At 44.3% G+C, this 26,384-nt stretch overlaps 1 protein-coding gene across 5 annotated transcripts in view; it reads left to right on the top strand.

The window, feature by feature from the left end:
* Positions 1-26,384, top strand: part of LOC138447676 (CD209 antigen-like protein C) — a 298,894-nt gene that overhangs the window by 173,498 nt on the left and 99,012 nt on the right. For all 5 annotated transcript variants that reach the window (XM_069603939.1, XM_069603936.1, XM_069603935.1 and 2 more), the window contains one exon: positions 6,226-6,315. In XM_069603939.1, the coding sequence (XP_069460040.1) occupies positions 6,226-6,315 (90 nt within the window). The remainder of the gene's footprint in view (positions 1-6,225; positions 6,316-26,384) is intronic.

Below are 26,384 nucleotides of genomic sequence, written 5' to 3'. Positions count from 1 at the left end.
ACTGCCACTGGGTTAATTATAGCTTTGATCGAGTAAGGGCCTAAATACCTTGGATTAAAAGTCTGAGGTCCCTTGAGCGATAAGTGTTTGGTAGCCAACCATACTTGATCCCCTATTTGGTATGGAGGCGCCTCCTTTCGATGCCGATCCGCATTCTTTTTGCATTTCCCTTTCGCATGTTGTAAGTGTGCAGTAGCATCCTTGAAGGCTTGAGTAATCGTAGAATGCAAATGGTCCACTGCGGGCATTTTGAGGCTCAAAGGTGAGTCCAAGTCTGAAGTACGAGGATGATGTCCATATAGGGTATAAAAGGGGCTCTGACCAGTTCCAGAGTGTATCGAGTTATTGTATGCATATTCAGCCACCCATAAAATATCCTTCCAATTACCCTCCGATTAGTGCAACATACATCGTAGATATTGTTCAAGGGTCTGGTTCGTTCTCTCCGTTTGACCATCGGTCTGTGGGTGGTGGCTGGTTGAGAGTCTTACGTCGATTTGTGCCAGTTGACAACACTTTTTCCAAAAATGAGAAATAAACTGGCTTCCCCGATCGGAGATTAGTATGGACGGGAATCCATGCAGACGGATGATATTTTCGAGGAATTCCTTGGCAAGAACAAAAGCTGAAGGTAATCCTTTCAACGGAATAAAATGGGCCATCTTGGAAAATAAATCCACCACAACCAGAATAGTATTGTATCCATTACAAGAGGGCAGGTCCGTGATAAAATCTAGTGACAAGGTGTGCCAAGGTGCTGGTGGAATGTCTAAGGGTTGAAGAAGACCGGCGGGTTTTGTTTTTTGACCTTTGTTTTGGGCGCAAACTCCACAGGACATCACGAAAGATTTAATATCCTTTCGCCAGGACGGCCACCAGAATTGTCGTTTAATTTTTTCCTCTGTTTTGGCAATGCCAGGATGTCCTTCCATCAGAGTATCGTGATGACGGGAAATAACCAGTTCTTGCAATTCCTTTTCTGGCAAAAATAAACGTCCTTGGAAGTAAGATAAGCCATCGTTGATTGAAAAGGCAGATCCCCTTTTGATCCAATCCTACAAGGCTGAAGAGTCCAGGAATAGTTTTACCCGTGCTTGAATGTCTTCAAGGGTTTGTAAAGTGGTTATCCCCAAGATTCTTTGTTCGGGAGTTATCGGCACAGGTTCTGAGTTTGTGTCCATTTCTCCCATTCCAATTCGAGATAGCGCGTCCGCTTTGCCATTCTTACAGTCGGGACGGTAGGTGATTACAAAATCGAACTCAGCAAAGAATAAAGCCCATCGGAGCTGTCGTGAAGACTGAGCCTTGGCAGTTTTTAAATATTGTAAATTTCGGTGATCAGTGATCACGGTGATGGTATGCCTGGCGCCAAGAAGATAATGCCACCAAGCCTTAAAGGCGGACTTAATGGCTAATAATTCCTTATCAGTGATTGCATAATTTATCTCCGGCGGCGAAAACTTTCTGGACCAAAATGCTACGGGGTGCAGTTGGTTGGTTTCGGGGTCTCTCTGAGACAGGACAGCTCCCATGGCTAAGCTGGATGCGTCGGTTTCGACTATATATGGGAGATCAGGACGCGGGTGTTTCAAAATAGGTGCGGACGTAAATTTAGCTTTTAATTCCTGAAAGGCCTGTTTAGCTTCCTCGGTCCATTCAAAACGTTTCTTCTTCCGCAAGAGTGCAGTGATGGGTTGCACCACCCGTGAAAATTCCGGGATAAACCTGCGATAAAAATTGGCAAAACCAAGCATGCTTTGGACACCTTTCACCGAACTAGGTGATGGCCATTTGAGGATGGCATCCACTTTCCGTGAGTCCATTCGGACCCCTTTTGGTGTCAGGATGAATCCAAGAAACTCAACCTCGGTGGTATGGAAAACACATTTTTCCAGCTTTGCAAACAGTTTGTGCTGGCGCAATTTCTCAAGGACGGCCCTGACATGTTTTCTGTGATCAGATTCCGAAGAGGAGTACACCAGAATGTCATCCATATACACGACAACACAGACATCGATGAGTTCCCGAAGGACATAATTCATGAAGAATTGGAAGGCAGCAGGTGCGTTGCACAACCCGAAAGGCATCACCTGGTATTCGAATAGTCCATATTTTGTATGGAAGGCCGTTTTCCATTCGTCGCCTTCTTTTACTCGTACCAGATGATAAGCCCCCCGGAGATCTAACTTGGTGTATATGCAAGCGTCCTTCACCTGGTCAAGGAGTTCAGGGATCAAAGGCAGAGGGTAACGATTTTTAACAGTTATCTGGTTCAATGCGCGGTAATCGATACAAGTTCTAAGGTCGCCTTCTTTTTTTGGCACGAACAATAAAGCCAAGGATGCCGGAGACTTTGACGGGCGAATGAAACCATTGCCTAGGTATTGGTCTAAATATTGTCTCAAATGCAGATTCTCCGGCTCAGTAAGGGCATAAATCCTGCTACAAGGGGGTTGTGCACCGGGCACCAGATCGATTTGGCAATCGTACGATCTGTGAGGAGGTAACGTGTTGGCCTGTTCATTTTGGAAGACGTCCTGAAAGTCTTGGTATTCCGGAGGTAGTTGCATGGAGACAGAGGTTACTGATGCTAGACTGATCTTCAGATTTTCTGGGTAGCAGGTTCGTGCACACTTCAGAAAGGTTATTCTCTTCGCTCGCCAATCAATTCGAGGATTATGTGTCTCTAACCAAGGGATTCTGAGAATAACCTGAAACTGTGGAGCCTTGATTACATCAAACACAACTGCCTCCCGATGTCCGTCCGGACCTAAAAGTGTCACCTCAGCTGTGGAATGTGTTACCGGTCCCGAGGCAATTTCGGTTCCATCAACTGTGGTGATGATATCATTGCTGGTTTTAAGATGCAGGGGAAGGTTAATCCTGGAGACCAATTCACGATCCACGTAGTTTCCTATAGCCCCACTATCGATGTATGCCTTTATTGCATGCAACCGCTTAGGCTGTTCCGGATCTACGAGGACCATTGGCACAGTGAAATGCGAGGTCTGAGAGTTCGTTTTCAAGCTCAGCAAGCGGGCCCCTACGCTTGTCGGGCGGGGTCGTTTCCCGATACAGAGGTTTCATGGATTTTATCAGCAGCTCCTACCACCTTCTTGGGCGGCCTTGCCGGGCAATCTCGTAGAAAGTGTCCAGAGGATCCACAATAAAGACATAAGTGCATCTGCCGTCTTCTTTCACGTTCCTTTTGCGTTAAAGGTCCTTTAACTCCTCCGATTTGCATTGGCTCAGAGGCTACAGCCCCCTTGAGGTTAGCGTGGGTCTTGACTAACACCCTGGTCTCAAACTTGGACCGATCAGCTTTTCTGTTTTGCAGTCTGTGATCCAATTGGACCACTAAGTCTATATATTCTGAGCATTCTTGGGGCAGATTTACAACTTGGGCCAGGACATCTTTAAGTTCTCTGCGTAGACCTCGATAAAATAACATGATTCTTTTATTCTCTGGCCACCCAGTTTCTACAATTAGTCTATTAAAGGTTGCAATGTAGGAAAGGAGGTCTTGATTGCCCTGTCGCAGAGATAGAAGTTCGTCATCTAGAGCATGCCCCTGGGAGTGACGAGCAAATAACCTTTCCATGCTTGCTTGAAATCCTTGAAAATCACGAAGAATCGGGTCATCTTGAGTTACCAGTGGAACTGACCAATCAGCAGCACTGCCGCTGAGATATGACAATACAAAGGCTACCTTGGTCTGGTCATTAGGGAAGGCCCCAGGTCTGCACAGGAAATGCAAATGACACTGATTCATGAATACAGCGAATCGTTTAGGGTCCCCAGCAAAGCGTTCGGGTGGGGCCAGCGGCATGTTTCCAGGTAGATTAATCTGCACCGGGTTACTGGAAAGCACAGGAGCGGGGTTCCCTCCGGAACCGGGTAAAGGGGTTTGTCCAGCTTGACTTTGCAAAAGCTGTCTAGCCAGGTCATCAGCTCTTTCCTTTGTTACAATCACTTCCCTCCTGAGAGCATTAGTCTCTTGACGAGCGGCGTGTACTTTGGCCCGTAATTCCCCCAGTAGTTGGGCCAACTGGTCAGTCTCGGAAGTTTCCATAGCGCCTGGGTGGGAATTTGTAGGAAGGCTTCGCGTTCTGTAATGCTCACCTGGCTCCCACGGAGGCGCTGGTCTGGGTTGCTGTGGCCTCTTCAAGCGTGATGCGCAGAATTCGGACCATCGTTTGAACAGGACCCCCAAATCTTGCTTGTCGGGCCCATAGGAATATCCTTCTGCAGATGAGAAAGGGGATTAACTGTCTGCTGAATAGAGTGCTTGCACCCCCCTTCCCCCCTTGGTTCTTCTCTGATTGCTCCAAAACCTCCGGTTTAAGCTTGTGGTTTGGAAGGATGTACTCTCCATCCTGCTTCTGGTGCAGGGGCGCGCGTTCGTCCAGTTACTTCTCTGGTTTTCAGAATGGCGCTGGCACATCCACTTGACTTTTCTGAGCGATACGCCGTAAGTATGAAGATGCAAAAGTTCAAGTGTGAGCCTCCTTTTATGTTGTCTTTTCTGTCCTTTATTTCAGGTGCAGAACAAAGGCGATGCGTTGAGGGGTTAAATTGCCGGTGGTAAAATCAGGTGAGTTAGTGATGAGGGCGACCCCTCTAAATGTCTTTATAATTCCCCAGTAATGTTTTTTGTCCTTTCCCCATAGGGGCCGGGGTGCGGTACCTGCCAAAGATGCGGCGCCGACCCGAGATGTGGAATGGTTCACCAAGAAAAGCCGGTAAGTATTATGGCTGAAAATGTCCTTTCCCCATAGGGGCCGGGGTGCGTACCTGCCAAAGATGCGGCGCCGACCCGAGATGTGGAATGGTTCACCAAGAAAAGCCGGTAAGTAATATGGCTGAAAATTCGGCTTTCCTCTTGTGTTCCCTTGCTCACCTTTTGTCTCTTCTTCTCTCCCCTAGGTGCAGAGATGTGGTGACCGGTGCTGAGAGCCGCGATGGAGCCGGGCGGCGTCTCGGGAACAGGTGAGTGAAGCGCGGCACTGCAGCGAGCAACGCATGGAAGTCTTCCTTCAGGAATGCTGGAGTGAAGATTCCGGATGCAGGTAAGAAGGTTGAATAAGTTCTTGGTTTTCACCTTTCTCTTTTCTTATTCCCTTACAGGTGTTCCAGGTTCGAGGCGGGCGTGGCTGGAGTCCAGGTGCAGGAGCAGACACGGTAAGCGTTCAGCTGCTGGGATGCAGAACAACGCGAAGCACGTGTGGCTGTCCGGGCGTGGCTTAAATAGCTTTGGAAGAAGTTCCAGGTGAGTATTCTTCCACAGCCCCACCCCAGTAACAAAATAGTTCCTTCAGAAAAATAGTCCCTCCTAAGCCTCATTTGGCTTGGTTCTTCATGCAGCATGGTCTGCATCAGGTGAGTGTGCAGCATGGTCTGCTTCAGGTAAGTGCACCAAACACTTCCCCTTATGAGCCTGGCGCCTATGGCGCCAGGACTGATGTCCAACATGAGCCTGGCGCCAACGGCGCCAGGACAGAGTCCAAAGAGCCCCTATAAAAGGCCGCTGGGCTTTTACCCGAGGGCGTGATGCCTGCTCCCGGGGGTGCTGGGCCTGGTGCTCCGGGGGTAGGCATCATGACACCTACTCTATGAACTGTTTGATTTATTTCCAATTACCGGAACAAGTTCTGAAATACGCACCCATAAAACCATCTGCAATCAGGGTCAGGAGGAAACAAATGTTGTTAATGATGGAAGCATGCTGGCCTTGATTTGATGTAGGGGAGCAATGCTGCAGTGCCAGTCTCCCCAATTACGCGTCATTGAGATTACCCAGCCCAATCATGTGATCAGATATAAATGTTATATCATAATTTCTTACAGAGCACTCCCCCTACCCCCAAGTAGCAACTCCTCTTCGTTCATTGGTTGGCCCTCAGATCTTGAGTTGCACCACACCCTAGGGTACCTTGAGGATAAGGTTAGGATAATAGCTCCATCTATATCAGTGCTTATTCTTGACTTGAGCTCATTTGTGAATTTATATGAGTTGTGATGTAAAAGTGGGTAACACAGATCATGGCTGTGAGACACAGATAATACGAGGGTACTCAAACAGGTTTTTTTAATGGATCCCAGCCACTCCATTATTCTTGAAATTACTCATTAAGAACCAAGCCAGCACACATCTATATGAGTATGTTAGTGATCATGGAATAATGGTGTGTGCCAAGCTTAATTTCATATTCTTTGTGTCTCCAGTTTCTAGTGGACTTTCTGATGCCAAAAATAACCATGAGGAAATGAAAGGCCATATGGAAAAGGAGCTGGCAACATTACGGACTGTCTTGGGTGAGAAAGAAGTTCATGATTTTTGGTTCATCATTTTCCACTCTTGATGACTTGTGCATTTGGATTTGAGGTTCTACAGGCTTCCAATTGGCTCAACATGAGTATCCAGCTGGGTGGAACATAAGGGGCTTTAAATGGGCTGGAGACAATTCTGCCTGCAGAGCTGCACTATCCCAGTACAGTGTAGCTCAGCCTGCCCTCAAATCAATTTTAACTCGTGGGCTTGCGCCTCAATTTGATTAAATAGAACTTCAGTATCACACTGATGTTGTATGTGTATAGAGCAGCCCAGATCTTAACGTGTGCTGAAAAATTGCCTTAGCTCCTTAAGGATCGCACATGTCCATTGAACTAACTAACTAAACTAACTAAATATTTTCTTGTATAGCGCAACTCTCACCCAAAGGTCTCAGGGCGCTCACATGGACAAAAACAACAAAAAACAAAACATAAAGCATTTGGGGGTTTCAGAGATCATTCTTAGTCAGATGACAGACAGTGTCATAGGTAGAGGCAAAGGTTTTTTTTCTGGAAACATGCATCAGTTCTTATTAGCCTTCAAACAGAAACGTCTTCAGCCATTTCCTGAACTGTTGCAGAGTTGTACTCTGTTTCAGGTGGATTGGGATCACATTCCAATTTCTTGGGCCCCAAACTGCAAAGCTTACTCTGACTAGTTTTTTTGTAATCGTGCGTGGTTGGGTTAACAGCATCTGATTATTTGAACGTAAACTACGTTTAGGTATTACCATTTTTAATCTTACTTTAAGATATTCTGAAGCACTGCCTAGTAGATATTTAAGGACTATGACTAGCCCTTTGAAGTATTTTCCCTATGTGATTTAGTGTAAAAAGATAGTGAAATGCACCGGGGCTAACCAGAGCGACCACAATCTTAGAATGGCATCTAAATATGTAAAACAGAAGGAATCCTGGGTAAGATTCCATTTAAGAAGGATACCATTACATGTGCCATGAGCCATTACACTAGTGATTCTCAATTTGTGTTCCACCAACACCAGTTTGTCAATACTTCACACGGGATGGGCACACACTGCAGGACCTGTCAATGTTGGTACTAAAAGAAGAATATGGGAGCACAAGTATTGAAGATACTCAATCTGAAAAAAGCTGGTCTGAATGTAGACATAGGATTTATGGCACACTATGGCTTACTTTGAGCCTGGGACATTCAAGGCAACTTCATCGACAGTACCAGAAGATGACCTGATGTTACCTCCTCTCCCGTACGACTGTTGGACACAATGGGCCTCATTACGAGGTTGCTGGTCCGGTAACAACAGTACCGTTGTTACCGGACCCCCAAACTCTGTGTTGTGCTCGCGGGTGCCTCCCAGATCGCCAGGCCAGCCCCGCAAGCACAGCAAGCCTGTACCAGCACGGTAATGAACTGTGCCGGTGCTACAGGCATCCCCATTCCCATTGAACCCCGGGCCCGACACCTGCGAAAGGGCAATTACTGGATCCGGCTGGGCTGGAATATGCCGGTAATTGCCCATTTGCGGGTGCCGGACCCGAATGCGAGTTTGGAGGTAGCCTTGCCGGTAAAACCAGCAAGACTACCTCCAACCTCGTAATGTGGCCCAATGTTTCAGTACCCAAAATGAGTGAGGGCGCATTGTCAGACAAGCAGCATGGCCAGACAACAGTGGAAATGTAAATATTCTAACAGTGGCACCATATTTTTGTGTGTGCCACTTTGTATGCAAGTCAGTAAGGCACTGTCAAACGTGAGGCACAACTAGGATTCATTTGGACCTTGGAAGCTAAGGGAATATTTCTATATTGGTTCCACCATAGGCATACAGGTATGCCTAAGTAACTCTGGGTGACCTACTGTACAGCTCTAGAATAGAATGGAACGGAGACAGCCAAACACACACTAACCATTCACAATGTTTTAGTCCCAACAAACTGGTGCAGGCTGCTTTTCCTAGCCCGGTTGAACATTACAATGATTTGGCTGTGGCTGCCAGGAAGAAGCTAATACACATTGCAGTTGAAAAAACGTGAGGTTGGGGAAAACATTGGGGATTTAAGGCAACTGTAGGGTGTGCACGGAAGGTGTGACAAAGTATATTGTTTCATACTCAAACTCTGTAGCTTTGAATTTAACATTTTGGAATTTCTCTACAATCACTATTTTTGGCATACTTCGTTCCACTTATTAGACGTGTCGTGCTTAAGTGTTTGAACACATTACGCATTACCTGCAAAGCGTTGGGTGAATAACGTGGCTCTACGATGAGAACGGATTTCCAGTGTTTGCGTATGTGCCTGTTTCCTTCTAGGTTTATGGCGCTGTAGATAAAGGGGCCACACAGGACTGAATTATTTGCATATTTCTATATTCAGCCAACGAAGTTTAAAGTGGAAGAAACCCTCGTCTTTTTTTATCTTTCTAGGTACCAAACAGTGATGTCCAACTCTCTTTGATTTTCTTTGACGTTGATTTATCGTGTGACCACTATCTGATGACGATGTCTCGGGGACTTTCGAAAGATTATGAAACTACTGTTTCTCTTAATTTTTTCAGTTAGTCCAATAAAAGGTATCAACACATGGATTTTGTATGATTTTAAAACTGGAGTAACACAACATAATCTCTTTCTCGTCAAGACCACAAACTTTGAGGCCGGAAAGTTACTACTCGAAATGTTCTGATAGTTAGATGTCTAACCCAAGAAAAGATTTCGATGGGTACCTGTACCTGGACTCTCTTGTGTGTCTGGGCAAGGGTCCCAAAATGACAGTCTCCTACATCCCCATCCCACCAGAGCTTCAGGATAACCACTGCCTATGAAAATAACATCAGTTTATTTTCACTGTAGTCAAAAACATGGAGTGGATTTAGCCTTTGAGTTCTGGATTTTGAGAACCCTGTCTTAGGCACACCTCCGGTTCTGCTGCATACATTTTTGGAACAACATTTACTTTAAATAGTTGGAATCCTACTTTGTTTTGGAGACTGGACACCATATCCGCACTTGATCACCCTACACTGCCAAACTGTTTAGATAATAGTAAGGAGTGCTGAATGAGCACATTTTGTGCCTCCACTACGAGTTTATTGGCGCAGTCGTTGTCTGGCGATAATTCAGTTTCTGTCGTTGTTATGGCAGTGATAGATTTTTCACTGGTTGTACCACGCAATCCTCCAATTCACCCCCAAAAACAGTCAAATTTACTGCATGGTAAATCAGTCTAATTATCTCCAAAAATGGTGACTAACACCGCCATTATTCTCCTTGTGATCCTGGGGTAAATTCGCAAAACCAAAAGGTAGTAGAAGTAAACATGTTCAGGGTCATTCTGAGAGAACCCAAACTCACGACAAGGCCCTTTCATTGAACTAAATTCAAGAGTGACTGAGTGCAGTGGTTTGTGCAGCGTGCAGCAGAGATGCAGCCAGAATCTCTCTATAGGCCTACACTGTATTCCTGTGGACCTCAGTGATGGCCCCACAAGAACGGAGGTAGATATCTATTTATTTAGATAAATGTACACTGCCTTTTGCCCTGCACTTTTGCCCTTCACCATGCAAGTGAGTAAACGCTGCCTAGCATGCTCAAATGCCAGGAAGTGTGTACTTTTAATTGTGAGCGCCACTTGCCATGCTCACAAACCGGGGCACTTGGAGTGCTTGCAACTACATTTAAATGCTGTCTGGCATGCTAGCATGTCAAACACTGTTTATATGTAATTGGGAACATGGCTTACCATGCGTCATGGTAAGTAGTGTTCACAATGAATGTTAGTCAATGAATGTTGTAATTATGAGCGCTGCCTACCATGTGTAGGTGCCTTTCCCCAGCTTACTACGTGTGAGAGAAAATAAAATACCGACACAACCCCTTGTCGGGGAAGGAGGCACTGAGACCCGGCTGCAAGAGTTCAAAGGATGGTTTATTTCTCCAGCTAGGAAATAACCCAAAAAACTCCCACCCCCTCATTTACATCACACTTATATTTATATCAATTAAAGTAACTCTAACAAAAAATGCTAAATGGACCCAATTGGCCAGGCGATATGGTGCTGTAGGTGTGGGTGGCGTCTCTTCCTCCTGGTTGGCTGAGTGGCTGACGAGATGACGGATGTCAAACATCTTGTGCTCCATGCAGGTCAGGGTCTGGTCACTGTGGTCTCTACCTAAGCTAATATGTTACACATTAAATAACAAATTATCTAAAACATTTTATGCTATTTTTCACATTTCTCCATAAGTCACACACAATGATTATTGTCAGTACAATTGGGTCATTCGTGGCTTGTAATTAAAGGCCTTGACCTTTATTGTGCATGTAAAAGAATCAGGCTGTGTTTCGCATCTCTCCTAGGTTTCAAAATCATTATTACAAGCAAAAACATATATAGTAGTAAAAATGCTTAAGGTTAGTAGTGGGTGTGTTGGGTGGATTTTGCAGCACAGGCGGGGGTCTGGTACTTGAAAGAAATACTTTACTGGGAGCGCAGGGTCAGGATGGCAATAAATTGTTCTAATGGGGGTGGGTGGCTTGCACGTTTATGAGGACGAATTGAGCAGAAAATGCTTAGCTCATTCTGGTTCACATGCTTGTTCTCAGGCGAGCAGTGATCTCAGAGGAAGAAAACTGTATCATATTGGTTGTTGCAACTTTCTCCGGCTTCTGCGTGAGAATGGAAGCGCAGAGCTTTCCTTTGCAGGGGGAGTGCAAGGGTGGGGCCAGCGCCTGCCTGTGCGCCTTGTGTCTGTGTCTCTGTCCTTGGCTGCTGCGGTGGAAGGGGAGCTGAGCATTGCTGTACTATCGCAGTGAGGCCTGTTTACCCAAGATGGAGTCGAAAGGGGGCACAAAAGATGGATGCCCCGTGTTCTGCTCAGTAGTCCCATCTATGTAGCGGTCAACCGTGGTTAACTTTACATAAGGGCGAGGGGCAATCCCACTACCGGAGGCACGTGGTCCAAGCCTTGTACTGAGGAGTGTACGACGCGAGGGGGCCTTGGGACCCCTCTCTCCCATACACATGCGAGCATGGCAAGCCGCGGTTCACAAGTAAAAGTACGCACATGTCAAGCAGTGTTTTCACACTTTGCATGGTGGAGTAAAAAAGTGCAAGGCAAAAGTCAGCACACACACATGCACGCTGCCAATTGCCCTGCACTTTTGCACTCCACCGTGCAAATGATGAAAATTTGGCAGCGGTTAGCCATTTACATTACAGTGCCAACATGACAGCTCTCTGCCGTCAAATTATGATTAGAGGCAAAATTAGCTCCTTTGAAGCTCTTGTTAATCAATTATGTTCTTTGGCTACAGGGAATATACCCGCCTCCCCGCCACCAACTTTTCATCATTTTCACAGCAGATTGCAAAAGTGCAGGGTAAAAGGAGGTATACACACATGTATGCCGCCCTTTGCCCTGCACTTTTGCACTCTATCATGCAAAGTGAGTAAATGCTGCCTGGCATGCAAGCATGCCAGGCAGCATTTACTTTTAGTTGTTGTGCCGTTTGCTATGCTTGCATGGCAAGCGGCGCTCACAATTAAAATTAAAATCTGCCTGACATCCTCGCAGGTTGGGCAGCATTTATTTGTAATTGTATACGCTGCCTGCCATTTGGGCATGGCAGGCTTCATATACAAAGGATCCCTTTGAGGTATGTCTGCTTTATGCATAAAGCAGGCACACCCCAAATGGATCTCCAGCATTAGATTCCATGCTGGTGCAAATGCTTGAGCATTTATATGGTGGAGAGGAAGGAACGTTGCCGAAACGTAAGTTGCATTCTGCCCCTCCTCTCCACAATACAAATGATTAAAAATGTGACATGGCGTGAATGGAGGGTGTTAAGATGTACTCAAGTATTTTATGCCTATCATTCACATTACGCCACAATAGGACATGAGCTCCATTGGGATCAATGTCTTCTCAATATGGCAAAGGCTACACTGCACTTACTGCATGGCTCCCTAGTGCAGCATCACTTGACACATCATTCTTACTTGGGGATACAGAGTATAAATAATGAAAAGCAGTACATTTTATAAGTAAAATGTGCTTACCAGAGCCTGTACAAAAGTTCAAACTATTGGCTTTGAAATAATGAAGGCAGTTTACAACATAAGTAAAGTGTGCCCGCCACACACTGTGCAAAAGTCAAAGCCTTCCTGTCATGAATCTCCCATGGAAACTGTGGGACAGATGGGCGAAATGGAAGAAGGACTAATATTCATTCTGTTTGCCCAGAACTAGATGCAACGCACTCGTCTTTCTCTGGAAACGACAGACTATAATTAACTGCCAGGTGAGGAAACCGGTGCATTGCAACTTTTTCTTGCATTCTAATGCTAGTTCCGAGACAGCGCTCCTGTTTCGAGTTTTCTACTTGTTATCCATCCCGCTACTATTTTTCCCCTTTCCCTTGCCTTCTGCCTGTTTCCTGCTGCTGCGTTACTTACGGCTACTTTGATCCTTGTACACTCCATTCTCTCACGCCTTCGCGCTGACTTTCCCAGCATGTGTGTGGGGGCTGTGTGTTGCTTTCTTTCCACCCCCAGTCTACCGCACTGCTGGTGGTCCAAACACACACGTCCTCGCACTGCTTACATTCAGCGTGTGTGCTGCGTGTTTAGTTTCATTCCCAAATCTTCCACGCTTCCCGCGGTCCCTCCTCATGCTTGCCCACTAAGGGTATTTTCTGCGTGAGCATCTACTGGACTCCACCTTACTGTGTTGTAATAAGGACTACTGGATAAACTACAAAAACCAGCACTTCACCAACCAGCCAACTCTCCTGAAACTACCCAGGGTTTTTCTGCTAAAGGCTTTTCCCTGGTTTGGGTTGGGTGCCCCGGATTCCCTGCTGCCGGGTAGATCACCTTACTGGCAAAGTGGCCTCCGGGGGAGCCCGTCCCTATCTCTTCAAACAGAAGGGCAAGACGGTCAAGAAAAAACACCCAGCACGTGGAGAGAAAAGCCTGAGGAGCCATCAGATTTCAACACAGAAACCTCAGGTGAGGAGTGGGCTAGTGATACGGGTACGATAGAAGAGATAAAGCAGTCTGAATCTGAGACTTCCCTTGACAATCCAGCAACCTACGTGTGTCACTCTTCCACTATGCAACCCAACAAACAGCTGGGAGGCAACACTGCTGGGGGTATTTATCTACAACAAGGCCTAGGGAATCCCAACAATGTGGTGACTCATAGAGAGGGATTCTAGCCGCATCAGCAGAAAACATAGATGGTCTTTATATTTAGCTTGCCGGAATACAGGATGTTCTGTGCCAAGTGTATTACCACACCATCCATGAAAATACACACGACCATTGTTTAATTTTAGATGTTGCTATAATGATACAGGAAGCTAACTATACCCAATATACGGTGCCACTCTGTAATTCCTGCCAAGTATGCATGAAATCTGTGTGTGTTGATAAGAAAAAGTGGCACTGGGTCCAAGGAAACAGCTTGGACCCAGGAAACCGCTCAAATTAGATTTGTTACAGAACCCACACAGGAGTTCAGGTAATCTGTGGGTGTTGATAAGAAAAATTGCCATCAGGCACAAAGAAACAGCTTGGACCCAGGAAACAGCTAATATTAGATTTGATACAAACACCATATGTGAGTCCAGGAAATCTGTATGTGTTGATAATGAAACAACATTGACCTTTCACTCTTTAAAATGGGTTCTGTGACTCCAGCAGGGGTACTGTCAACCACAGTGTCAGAATGCCTGCCTCATGATCCTCTGCAGTGCCAACTTATTCACCTGGGACACTTCATTGCAGCTCTGCCCGGGGAGGCCTTGCTTTTCAGCTGGATTTGATTGTGGGTCTGTAAACACTGGCAGAATCCCTGCAAAGCCTGCTGATTGGAAACTGAGCCTGCTGTTTATTCAGACTTTTATTTCTATAACAGAAAAAAGGTGAGTTTGGGGGGTATTTCAATATTTTAATGTATTGTTTTTGTGGTGTGTACAATTTATACGGTTTTATTCAAGATTGATAAGGCTTTTTGTACTGTATTTGTCGATAGGTAGGCCCTTTGTGAGACAGGCCATGAGGCAGACTCTTTCTGTGACAGGATGTGCATTTTTAAACTAAACAGCTATGTGCTTTTAATGACGTGTTTCAAAATGTATAGTCTGCTTAGAATGCTCTGTGGTTATACATGTTGGCTAGGATAGCGCATAGATATTGGTAGCGCTGGATTCTATTTCTATGGGTGGATCTTATGTTCTAGAACTGCTTTTGAGATTTTGACTACAATGCTTTGGAAGAAGTTGAAAATGTGAGGGTTTTGTAAGTTTTTAGTGTTTATGGCACTGCTACACAGTCATTCAGACACTTTCACAATCATTCACACACTCGCACAATCAATCAGACACTCAAACATTCAATCAGGCACTCACACAATCATTCAGACTTTTCAATATTAAGACTTGGAAAACACCACCCTTATTGTCATTTCAAACATTAAATGAAACATTAAATAAACACTGACTGCACTTTTGGTACCGTCGATTTTTCGTGATGTAGCACATTTGCAAACGCACAATGCCCTGACTCAGCTTCACAGCGCCGATAAAGTTGATAAAATATTTCAAATGCGGGCAATGTGACATTGGTATTTGAGTATTTGAGTTTCTGCCAAAGATCACATATGTTGCGCAAATGGTACAGCCATGATTTAGTGGTACAAAGTACTAGAGTTGATGACATTTTAAGGGTGGCAATCATTCAGACACACATACAGTTTATCAGACACTCGCACAATCATTCAGACACTCGCACAATCATTCAGACATTTCAATATTAGAGCTTGGAACCCGCCACCCTTATTGCCATTCCAAACATTAAACTAAACATTAAATAAACACTGACTGCACTTTTGGTGATGCAGCATATTTGCATGTGCACAATGCCTTGTCTCAGCTTTACATCGCCAATAAATTTGATGAAATATTTCAAATGCTTGCAATGTGACGTTGGTATTTGAGTATTTGAGTTTCTGCCAAAGTTGACACCTTTCGTGAAGTGGTGTAGCTGTGATTGTTTGGTATAAATGGAGTCTGCTGCAGAGTCTTTTGGTCTACTTATACTGCAGGACTCTAACTCTTTTTGCTCCAGGATTGTGAAGACTCTCCAAGTCCTCTTTCTATTGCTGCTAATTTCCACCTCAAATTACCCAGGAAGCCGCGGAGCGGCCGCGGAGTTTGCTGCAGAGTCTGTTGATCTTTAGGCTCTGCGGGCTCCGCGGCACTGCCCTGCCTCGCCACTCATTTGGAAACCCACAGAAACCAGCAAGAGATCTCAACACAGAGGAACTCTCCGACTGATAAGACTGCGAACTGAGAACCAAGAAAATTGCCAACTGTCGCCCAACTACTTGTAATCTTCTCGAGAGAAGCAGACCCATACGGAAGCACCAGACTACGGTCGCAAGTGACACGCCACGAAGCGCCCCAAAACTAGTTAAAGCAACACAGGAGACTGGGGGCGCCCCTGACCCAGCGCATCTTGCCCCCAACCCAATTTGCACAAAGGAACTTTTACCGGCCTCTCCTCACTCGAGACTACACTGAGTGCCACTAAGTGCCACAAACTCTTGCTGATAAATCAACGGCACACACTTGTCAGCACACCGCCCAAACACCAGAAGCTAACACAAAGGAACCTCTCCTGCCCTACTCTCATGCGAGGCTGCATTAAGTGCAGCAAGAATTGTAAATACCTGACAAGGCAGGGCTTCAATCCCAGAAGCTAACACAACCGACGCAGCGCGGGAGACTGCAGGGGCTTTCTCCTCTTTGATCCCGCGCACCTTCCTCTGAGACTTGAGATCCCAGGAGCCAACACAACCGACGCAGCGCGGGAGACTGCAGGGGCTTTCTCCCCTTTGATCCCGCGCACCTTGCTCTGAGACTTAAGACTGCACCAAGTACTAACGACATACACCTACCAGCGCAGTGCCTTAACATCAGAAGGTAACCCAAAAAAAACCGACGCACTGCCGGAGACTGCAGGGGCTTTCTCCCCTTTGATCCCGCACATCCTGCACTGAGCCAATTGAAACTAGGAGACTGCCGGGGCCCTTGCCCCTTTGATCCTATACCGAACTTGAACAAAGACACTCTGACTAGGAACAACTGGTCGAGCTCAGAGCGAGAAATCCCACTTACATCGAGATGCAAAACGGAACTACTCCAACCCTAAAGTCTGCAAAAACACCAGAAGCGATAGAAAATCTGCTACCTTCCTCAACACAAAAAAAGCAAAATATACGGCCAAATACAAGGCTCAGAGGAAAGCGTGTTGCGGACTCCATGCAACCAACACTAGAACAGATATTCCTACTGAAGCACTCGAACAAAAAATACTATTGAAATGGCCCATCTGAATTTACGCAGGACCCACACGGATAGTTCAAACAAATTCGGAGAAAACGAAACACAAAAACAACTTGAAGCTATGGAACGGACCCTCCAAGAATATCCAAGCGAAACTCCGTCACATCCAGAACATCCAAGAGAAACTCCGCCACATCCAGAACACGAACATATTAAAGAACCGGAGCAACAAAATCAAGGAAACGCAAGCACCCATGACCGTGAAATCCCGGCGACATGGGACAAAATACACAGCAAAGAATTATCGACACAATTAACTCAAACGAACACACCAGGACTGCAAATGACAAAGATGACCAAAAAAGAAAAAGCAAAACAGGCAAAATTGCAATGGCTACAATCTCATAATGCTCAAAAACTACTAAATGAAGCGACCATACCTCCTCTGAACACAGTAACAGGAAAAGCAGCCCATTTATCCTTGGATATTACAGAAATCAAATCTATTATCAATATTGCCGAAAGAAGAAGAGAAATCTGTGGAGAACCACCCCATATGATAACCCCACCCTGCACGTCGACACCAGCACCCAAAAAATCCCTACAAACAAATTGCCATTCCGGCGAAAATCAAACCAACGGCAGAGAAATACCACACTCCAGCTCTGTTAAAATAAAAAAGGAACCAAGAGCTACCCAATTCGAATATGAAGGAGAAGAATCTTTTCACACACCAGTACATCAACCCCTGTACCAAGCAACACAGGTAGACATTCCTCCCCGATTGACAATGCAAAAAACCAGAGACTTCCAACAACTATGATGGAACTACAAAACATGTTGCTGGAAGTGGTATCTCAATCCATGATACCCTTTCTCAAACTTCATGAAGCCACAAAAGATAATATACGAGATCATGCAACACTGCTCGCAATGATTCACACTAAGCAAATACATACAGAAGATTTCATCAACACAATTGGAAAGCGCCTAGACTTTGAAGCCGAACAGTCCCGTACATGGCAACAAAGACTTTTCATGACAGCACGGGATGACAAAGAAGAAAAGATCCAACTTACAAAAGAACTCATGATCCTACTCAGAAACCAGCATCAACAACCGAACAACCGAAAAGCAACCGGACCACAACCAAACTTTTTGCCACAATCAACAACTGTACCAAATCCATGCAATGAAATAATAAAACCAACAGGTGAACCCAGAACCATGACTAGCAATGACACTTTCGGAATATTTGGACAAGCAAAGAACACCGATAAAAATCCACCAAAGAAACTCACCAAACAAACATATAAACAAACAGGTTCACGAGCCTTCTTACGAAATTTGCCAATACCAAAGCTGATCCCAGAAAAAACAGGCAAAATTCCATCCTCGGGAAAAACCCTAAAAGCCCTGCAAAGAATCTTACAAGAAAACACAACGAGTCACTACTACCAACTTCAAACAAACAAACAAAAGCAACAGCAAAGACATTAAATAAGGATCAAAGCTTAGATTCGGACATCCTAATTAACTTAACAACATACGAAGACCAACCCTCACAAGGAAACAACAAAACCAACAGACAAGTAAAAGACTCAATCTTGATAGTCATTGACAAATACAAACAAGACCAATCCCTCAGCAATTCGATCTCTTGCGAACAAATCTCAGACAGCTCAACGATTAACCATACTAACACCTTAAACAATGAGGCAACCTACGATGAAATCTCCTCATCTTCATTTGTCGACAAAACAAACAGCAGTACTGGAAACAGCCCTTCCCAATCTGAGTCATATCAAGAATTTTGTGATGCACAACGACAAAGAGAAAATCAAGACCTCCCGGAACCATTTTTTTTAACCCTTTCCAGCTTACAGAGAAACACATAGTGCAAATAGAAAATGTCATCACCAGAGCAAACGAACTGGTACTGAACAGAGCGAATATCCTAATCCTCTTCCAAACCATTCCAAACCTTACTCAAATACGCTCCAGAGACATTGACCTGGTGATCTTTGCAGACGAAAACTCTAACGACAAAATATTGCTAAAACTCCATAACAAAACAACTATGGATCAAATATTAAAATCTAAAGATGCTCTAAACAAACTGGGCTTTAGATGTACAACTGGTACTAAAGCGTGCAAAGAAGAGATCACTAAAAAGGAAAACCTTAGAAAAACCTTTACAACGAAAAAACAGACAAAAGAGAGATATAATAAACTTTCTAACACTCCAAAAAATAGAAGTGACCACCATTTCAAACGTCAGTATACCCCAGAAGATCGAAATTCCAGACAACAGTACACTCCAGAAGACCACCAAACTAGGCGACAGGACACCCCTGAAAATACCACATATAACGAAGAGGAACTAGTGACGAGCCACAACACCGATCGTCCAATCAGACGTCAATACGGATTAGACGATAGCCTGAATTACCAGGACAATGCAGAACTAAACAATATTTCATAACCATCAACCAATAGACCAAAAAATTGGACCATGTGTTCATGGAACACACAGGGAAACTCCCACCTGTTTAACGATCCATCGCCGGAATTCGATTCCTACAAGATCATTTGCTTCCAAGAAACCTGGCTCTCCACTACTCCAAGCTGCAATGGCTTTCTAGCCTTCCTTAATCCAGCTCCAACAAGAACCAAAGGAAGACCCTCATCGGGACTAATAACGCTAATCAAGATTGATACCACATGGTCTATACTACAGACAACAAATATCAATCCATGGATACAAAACACAGTTGTTAAAATCACGCCAAAGAGCGAGCCAACCTGTGCAAAACTGGAAAGCAATCACGAAAGGATAATAGCAATCATGAACTTATACTGGAATCCAATGGCTATTACCAACAAAGCCTTCTTAGATGGCGTATTCCTTACAATCGACAACCTCATCGAGAAATACACAGGAGTCGAATTTATACTGTGCGGAGATCTAAATCTGCATCTATGGCAAAAAGACGGTCAGCCAATGCCAATCGAAAAACAAACAATCCGCGCAAAAAAATGGACTAAAGAAACCGTCATCCATAACCTACAACTTATAGACCATCCAAAAGACGAAATAGGAAATCTTCTTCCCACTTGGTCTCGAGGCAAATCATCTGCCATAATTGACTACATATACCTTTCCAACATACTAAAAGAAGCAGTAGAAACAACAAATATAACGAAAAGTGACCACAATCAACTAGTCGTACATGGACAAGACATCCTGCGTCAACATGAGCACAACATGAGCACAAGCGTCCTATTCCGCTCAAAGTCTGTGCAGCCGGAAAAAAACTTTGCATAACCCAAAAAGCTGCACTCCAACTCACAAACAAATGTATTCAAAACTCTCTGCCAGACGATCAAAAACTAAACTACCAATGGCTATTCCAACCTCATTACAGAATAGCTAAACAGAAAACTCTACAGATTCACCAGCATCGCTACAACAAGGAGCTTGCTGATAGAAAAAGAACAATGAGAAACACAGTCCGCCAACTGTCAAAAAACAAAGATAAGGACTCAATTGTCAAAATAAAAGCGGCCAAACAAAGATACAGGAACTGGATAAAAAATCATAAGATGATGCTATTACAATCAGATGCAGAAGCAATCCTGGAAACATATAAAAAACACAATCTTCGAGATCTATGGAACCTCTTGAACAATAATGCTGCTCAACAACAAAAACTAACAGGAAATGTGGCGGAACATCAATGGATTGCCCACTACACAGAAATATACAAAGCCCAATCTGACGGCGAAAGTAATCCACAACCACAGAACGGCAAATGGACAGTAATTTGCAATCACCAAGATATTTTCGAAATTATTCAAAAACTCAATATATCACGTGCCCCAGGTCCTGACGGGACATCAAATGCAATGCTAAAGGAAAATCTGCATGCATGGGCTAACCTCATGGAAAACATCTGAACACTCATAAACAAGCTCAATCAGATACCTAAGTCATGGAAAACGGCAACCATTGTTCCCATCCACAAGCAAGGTCCAAAGGATGACCCACCCAACTTCCGCCGAATAGCATTACTGGACCCACTGGGAAAGTTGTTCGCTTCGATCCACCTGAAAAAAATGAATCTATGGGCAATCCAAACAAAGCGCTTCGCTACAAGACAAACTGGCTTCACCCCAAATGTTGGGACTAACATCAACCTACTTTTACTAAACTTAATAAAACACGAAGCCATTAACAGCAAAACAAAAATGTACGTGGCGTTCATAGATCTCCATATGGCCTTTGATGGGATCTCTCGACAAAAATCTTGGACCAAACTTGAAAAATGGGAATGCCCAAATGACATACTGGGCCCGATTAAACAACTCTACACAAATACCTCCATTACAATAAGACTCACAAGAGAAGGTCATACATCATCTAAAATAAACGCTGCAAATGGACTAAAACAAGGATGCCCCTTGGCTGCAACAATGTACAATCTCTATACTGCAGATATTGAGACTCATCTTCAACCTGATGTGCTGAATCCTCCGAAGATTAACTCAACTCCGGTGAACATAAGGACATATGCAGATGATATCATTCTACTGGACAAGACACCATCAGGGTTACAACACAGTCTGAATCAACTAAGCTCTTACATGCTTCTTAATGAACTCACTATTAACACAAAAAAAAACAAAATCATGCAACTGACAAGACTGCCAAACACCAATGGGAAACAACTGAAAATTTACCTCAATAGCAAACAACTGGAAGAAGTAACAACTTTTAAATACTTAGGTATCTTCATAAATCAATTCAAATGTGAAAAGGAGTGGATGACGAAATTGGAACAACAAACTCAATCTTTAGCGAGACAAGGATGTTTGATACAGCGTAAATTTGGGAAGTACTCTCTCAAACCGATAACTTCATTTTACAAACAAAAAGTTATCCCGACTATAGTCTATGGAACAGAGTCAATGATACATGCAACAGATCATACCTGGACAAAACTAGAGGCCCTTTTCTGGCGTAAGATCTTGCAACTTCCATCTATCTTTCCTATGCCCAGAATTAGGCATGAAATAGCCTTGCAATCCATCAACTCAATAGTTTTATGGAAACAACTAGATCTGTATTGAAAGCTTCTCACTGACGAAAAAACACCAGCAATCGAAATCCTGAGGCTCCATGAAGGAGCAATGAACAACACAATCCTCATGAAGTGGAAAGCCAACCTAGAACAACTAATCCAATCAGAAGAAATCTCACATGAAATGCTTACGCTCCGCCCCCAGCATGCAAAAAAGAAAATAATGGAAAATGACTGGATAAAAACACTTGAAGAAAAAAAAAAAATACTCCCTTAATCTACAATGCGTGACAGACCTCAGATCCATCAACGAACTACTGACATATCTGACCATCTTCCCTGATCCTAAAATTTGCGCAATATATTTGAGGCTCAGAATGAACATAATTCCAACCCGCTACTACTTAGCAAAAACCAGACAAATCGTGCCATCAAACAATTTTTGCCGCTTTTGCTCAGACACCGAAAAACCTGATACACTTTTTCACCTAGTAATGGAATGTAAGGACTTATCTGAGCAAAGAACAAGATTCGGCAGCTATTACAAGATACAGGAACAAATAATGGAGACAGAGGAAAGATGGACGGAGTTACTCAATGGCAGTTCGCAAAAACTTATCCTGACAATATGTCATTTTCTTCAAGAAATGTTCAACCTGGCTGAACCTTTTATGATTTAAAAAACTTTCTTTAGTTTTAATTTAGCCGAGAAATGAAAAGTTTAAAAATTAAACTACAACATTTAAAAAAGAAAAAAAAATGGATTGCAATTTCTATTTATTGAGGACCTTTACTTGTTTGTTACATTGGATTTAATAGTTGATGCTGACATTGTTACACGCTATGTGTTGCTACAGTTGTAACATTGTTGGTGAATATTGTAATACACTGATGCTGATGTAAAAGGTGCTCTATCCTGATTCTATATTTTTCAGTTTTTTATAGAAATGTTTTCCAACAACTGGATGTTGCAGCAGGCCATCCCTGTAAAAATAGCCTGCGGAGCTCAGTATTCGAAGCACACTGGATTTATGGACATTTCTACACCTAATGTTATGAGGGCCGAGAATGGTGTTTGGGTGCCCAACAAACCATCATGGTCTCTGTGCTGTTCCCCCAGTGTGTGGGGCATGTGGCTTCTCGCAACCAACATACGCTGATGTCATGGATCCATGGTTGCCCATAGATATGGCTGATGGGTTCACACAATCATCGAGGATGGATCTGCATAGCAAGGATTTGTGGAATGTGTCGTCGAAAGAGGCTGTTTTTCATGGGGCTTCAAGCCAAAAACACCTGGTTTTGCCACTGACAATGGAGAATGGCTTTTGGGATAGTTCAAGGAGCTCCAGTAACAAGTTTCTTGGGAATGGACAAAGTTTTTGGATGCCTCTGTTATCCGCAAGCCCAAGAGCCTGTAATGGGCCCTATTGTTTTATTATTACTAGAGGACATGAAGCTGTCAGAATGCCACAGCCATCAAGATATCAATCATAGGGTGCTATAGATAGTGGTTTGGACCCCAAGAACCGGCACTGCAAGACGTGATGATGCTGCTACAGTATCTAAGTGTGAAGCATCGTTTAGAGGGGCCGAGAATGGGGCTGCCTGTTTTTGTCAAATCATCAAGGGACATGGAATGTCAGGGGGCTCGAGGAGTGGAGTTGTTCTTTTTGTTGATTCATCCTGTACTTTGGTGTGTTATGTTCCCCTGTTTGTATTTGAGCGTCTATCATAGTTGCTACCGTTGTCGGTCGGCCCATTGTTACCATCATCATAGTCGAGGTAGACATACTTTTTGCACAACACCGGAGTCCCAGTTGGCACACGCAGAAGAATAGTAACAGAAAGACGATGATAGGAACTAGTATTTTCATCATCACATTTACCCATGATGATATCCAGCTGAACAAGTTGTCAAACCATGTACTTTCCTCCGCTCCGCCCTCTGTTCTCATCTTCTCTCCTAGATTGTGAACTATTGTTATCACATGTGAGAGTGTCCCGTTATCTGCATCTTCAGATGGCACGAAATGCAACAGGCCCCCCTCCCCGATTTTTCGGCAAACACCACCGTCCATCGGCGTGAGGAGATCTAGAACATATCTGTTTTGCATTGTCATTAGGCGTAAGGAGCGGAGCTCTATTTTTATAACGTTGAATCCTTCTTCAGTGTCGTTGGCCAGTTGGATGAGCTCCCAGCATACTATTTGCAACCATTTGGCGTTTTGTGCTTAGAGCCCTGGTGTTAGGAGCGATGCAAAAAGAATTTGCGGGATCTCAGCAAGGAGTTTTGATGATTCGGACGAAATGTAGTTGGATGATCTTTTGCTTCATGACAACTTTGTTTTCAGCTCGTATTCTGACAATAGTTCATAAGCTGGAAGTTCTGTGTTTTCTTGTTGGGGCGCTGCCGATGGACCAGCCGATTGCCCTGCTGCCGATTTGTCAGCCGAATCTCCTGCTGCCGATCTGCCAGCCAAATCCCCTGCTGCCCCTTGGATATGGCTTTCCGGTATACCATCAGTGCTGTATGGAGAGTGGCTAAGGCGCAAGTACGCTTCCAGGATGCGGGTAGATGCAGGTATGCTTGCTTGCCGCAAACCCACTACATGTCCATGAGGGCTGCGGTGCCTTTTTTCATGTCTGGTCTTCTTACTGTCTTGTTGCATCTTCTTGCTTTCCCCATGTTCACCTTTCCTTCTCCACGTAAGCATAGTTCGTGCGGCATTTCTTTTTGTGTTTTTATGGGCTTTTCCAGCACTGTAATCCATGTTAGTTTAGCAACATGCTGTGACCAGATAGGCGTGCACACTTCCTTTATCCATTGGAACGCGTCTTCGGCCAGCCCCTGGAGTGCTTCTGCTCTGCACTCAATAGTTTCATCGTGCCATTTGTGCTCTGCATACCTCGTCCCCTTTATGACAAGAAATGGCTCTTTGAGGCATATCACTCCTTGACGCCGGCTTGTGCATGTTCTCTCACTCTCCATTCTTTCTAGGCTGACGGTGTTTGCCTGGAAGGTGCTTTTTATCCTACACAGAACCAAATGAATTAAACACTGGGCCTCCGACAAGGGCACTTCCTGTGGTATCAACATTTTTGGTGTCCCTGATGCATGAGGAATGAGTGAGCAGACATAGCAGCTTTCATTTGTGGCTTGCTTTGCCGTAGCACTTATGTCCGAGTACCATTTGTTAGATTGGTCAGGGTGGCAGGGGTCTTCTATTTCATCTAACCCAAGGTCATGATAAATGTATCTTTTCCCTCCCGCCCCCCTTTTCCTTCTTCTTCCCTCCTTGTTGCTTCTCACTCTTTGGTAATGTATTGGAAACATTCCAGCCCAGGTCGTGTCATTGCTGTTGAACATGGCATGTGTATATTCACTAGTGGTAGCAGCGTAATATGAGGTAGGTTCTATAACTGCCTGTGTATATGCACTTGTATTAGCTAAGTTTTTCGGCCAATAATAGTCGCCATCATATTCATTTGATTCATAATCATTACTCATATTAATGTCAGGATGTTATAATGAGACAATTGTTGGACCTGCAATGGCGTGTCCCGAAGGATGCGTTACATTTGTACCATTAATGCCAATGTTATAAGTTTCTTCCCACATTGTCTTTACCCCAGTCCATATTAGGGTGGAACTTTCTCGTATCATATTAGCCCCGCTCCCCCTTTGTGCAAATCATTAACCAGAGATAAGAGAGTATAGTACCAGGCCATAAAAAACAGAATTACAGAAAACAATATTACAGCACATTTCAAAACACATTTAACATAGCTAAACCTTTTTGCCCTGATGGCATCCCTATCACTATCTAACATAATTGCATTCGCCGCAATTGTACTTCGTTGGGCCATTTGTCACCTGGAGGGGTGACACAAAGTTGTTAAGTCACCGTAATATTTACATTTCATATTTACTCATTATTTCCTTCCATTTTGCAACTTCATTTTTATATGCATTTCTTAGCCCTGTGTTTCACTTATGTCCTCTGTTCTAGGCATTTCTATCGCGAGGGAGAGAGTGTGTGAGAGAGAGAGAAAGAGAGAGAGAGAGAGAGAGAGGACAGTGAAAGGAAATTGATGCGAACAAATGGCATAGAAAACCAGAGGACATCTTTTCATGTTCCTTCTTCATTAAATCACATTGTCATTGTTTCTCAACATTTGCAAGTTCCTGTTCGATCTGAGGGAGTGTACTATCGCTTGCCCTCCTCACATCTGAGAGGTGCATCTAATATTTCAGTCCCTTAACTTTGACTGCAGTGGGTGTACTATATATGACCTCGTAGGGGCCATGAAACCCAGGTGAATTCCATCTCCTCACAAAGCTTCGGACGTACACCTGTGACCCTGGCATCAGTGGCCCGCTGGGGCTGTCTGTAGCTGGTGTGGTACTATCAGTTGCCACATTCTCAGTGAATGGTGGTGCTATTTGGCGCGCTATGCTGTGAACTGCGCAAGTCAGCTGAGTTAAATATTCCCTAAATTCTTCCCCCAGCACTGTGGCAGCCCGGTGTGCATCTGACGCTCTCCTAATCTGGGAGAGTGGCGTGTGTATTCGCCGCCCAGTCACAATTTCATGGAGGCTCAGATGGTGGTCCTTGCATGGTTGCG

The sequence above is a fragment of the Ambystoma mexicanum genome, chromosome 3q (assembly GCF_040938575.1).
Source record: "Ambystoma mexicanum isolate Mex_15411 chromosome 3q, UKY_AmexF1_1, whole genome shotgun sequence".
Classification (NCBI taxonomy): Eukaryota; Metazoa; Chordata; class Amphibia; order Caudata; family Ambystomatidae; genus Ambystoma; species Ambystoma mexicanum.
The sequence above is the reverse complement of the archived record's forward strand: the minus strand, read 5'-3'. Positions and strand labels throughout refer to the sequence as shown.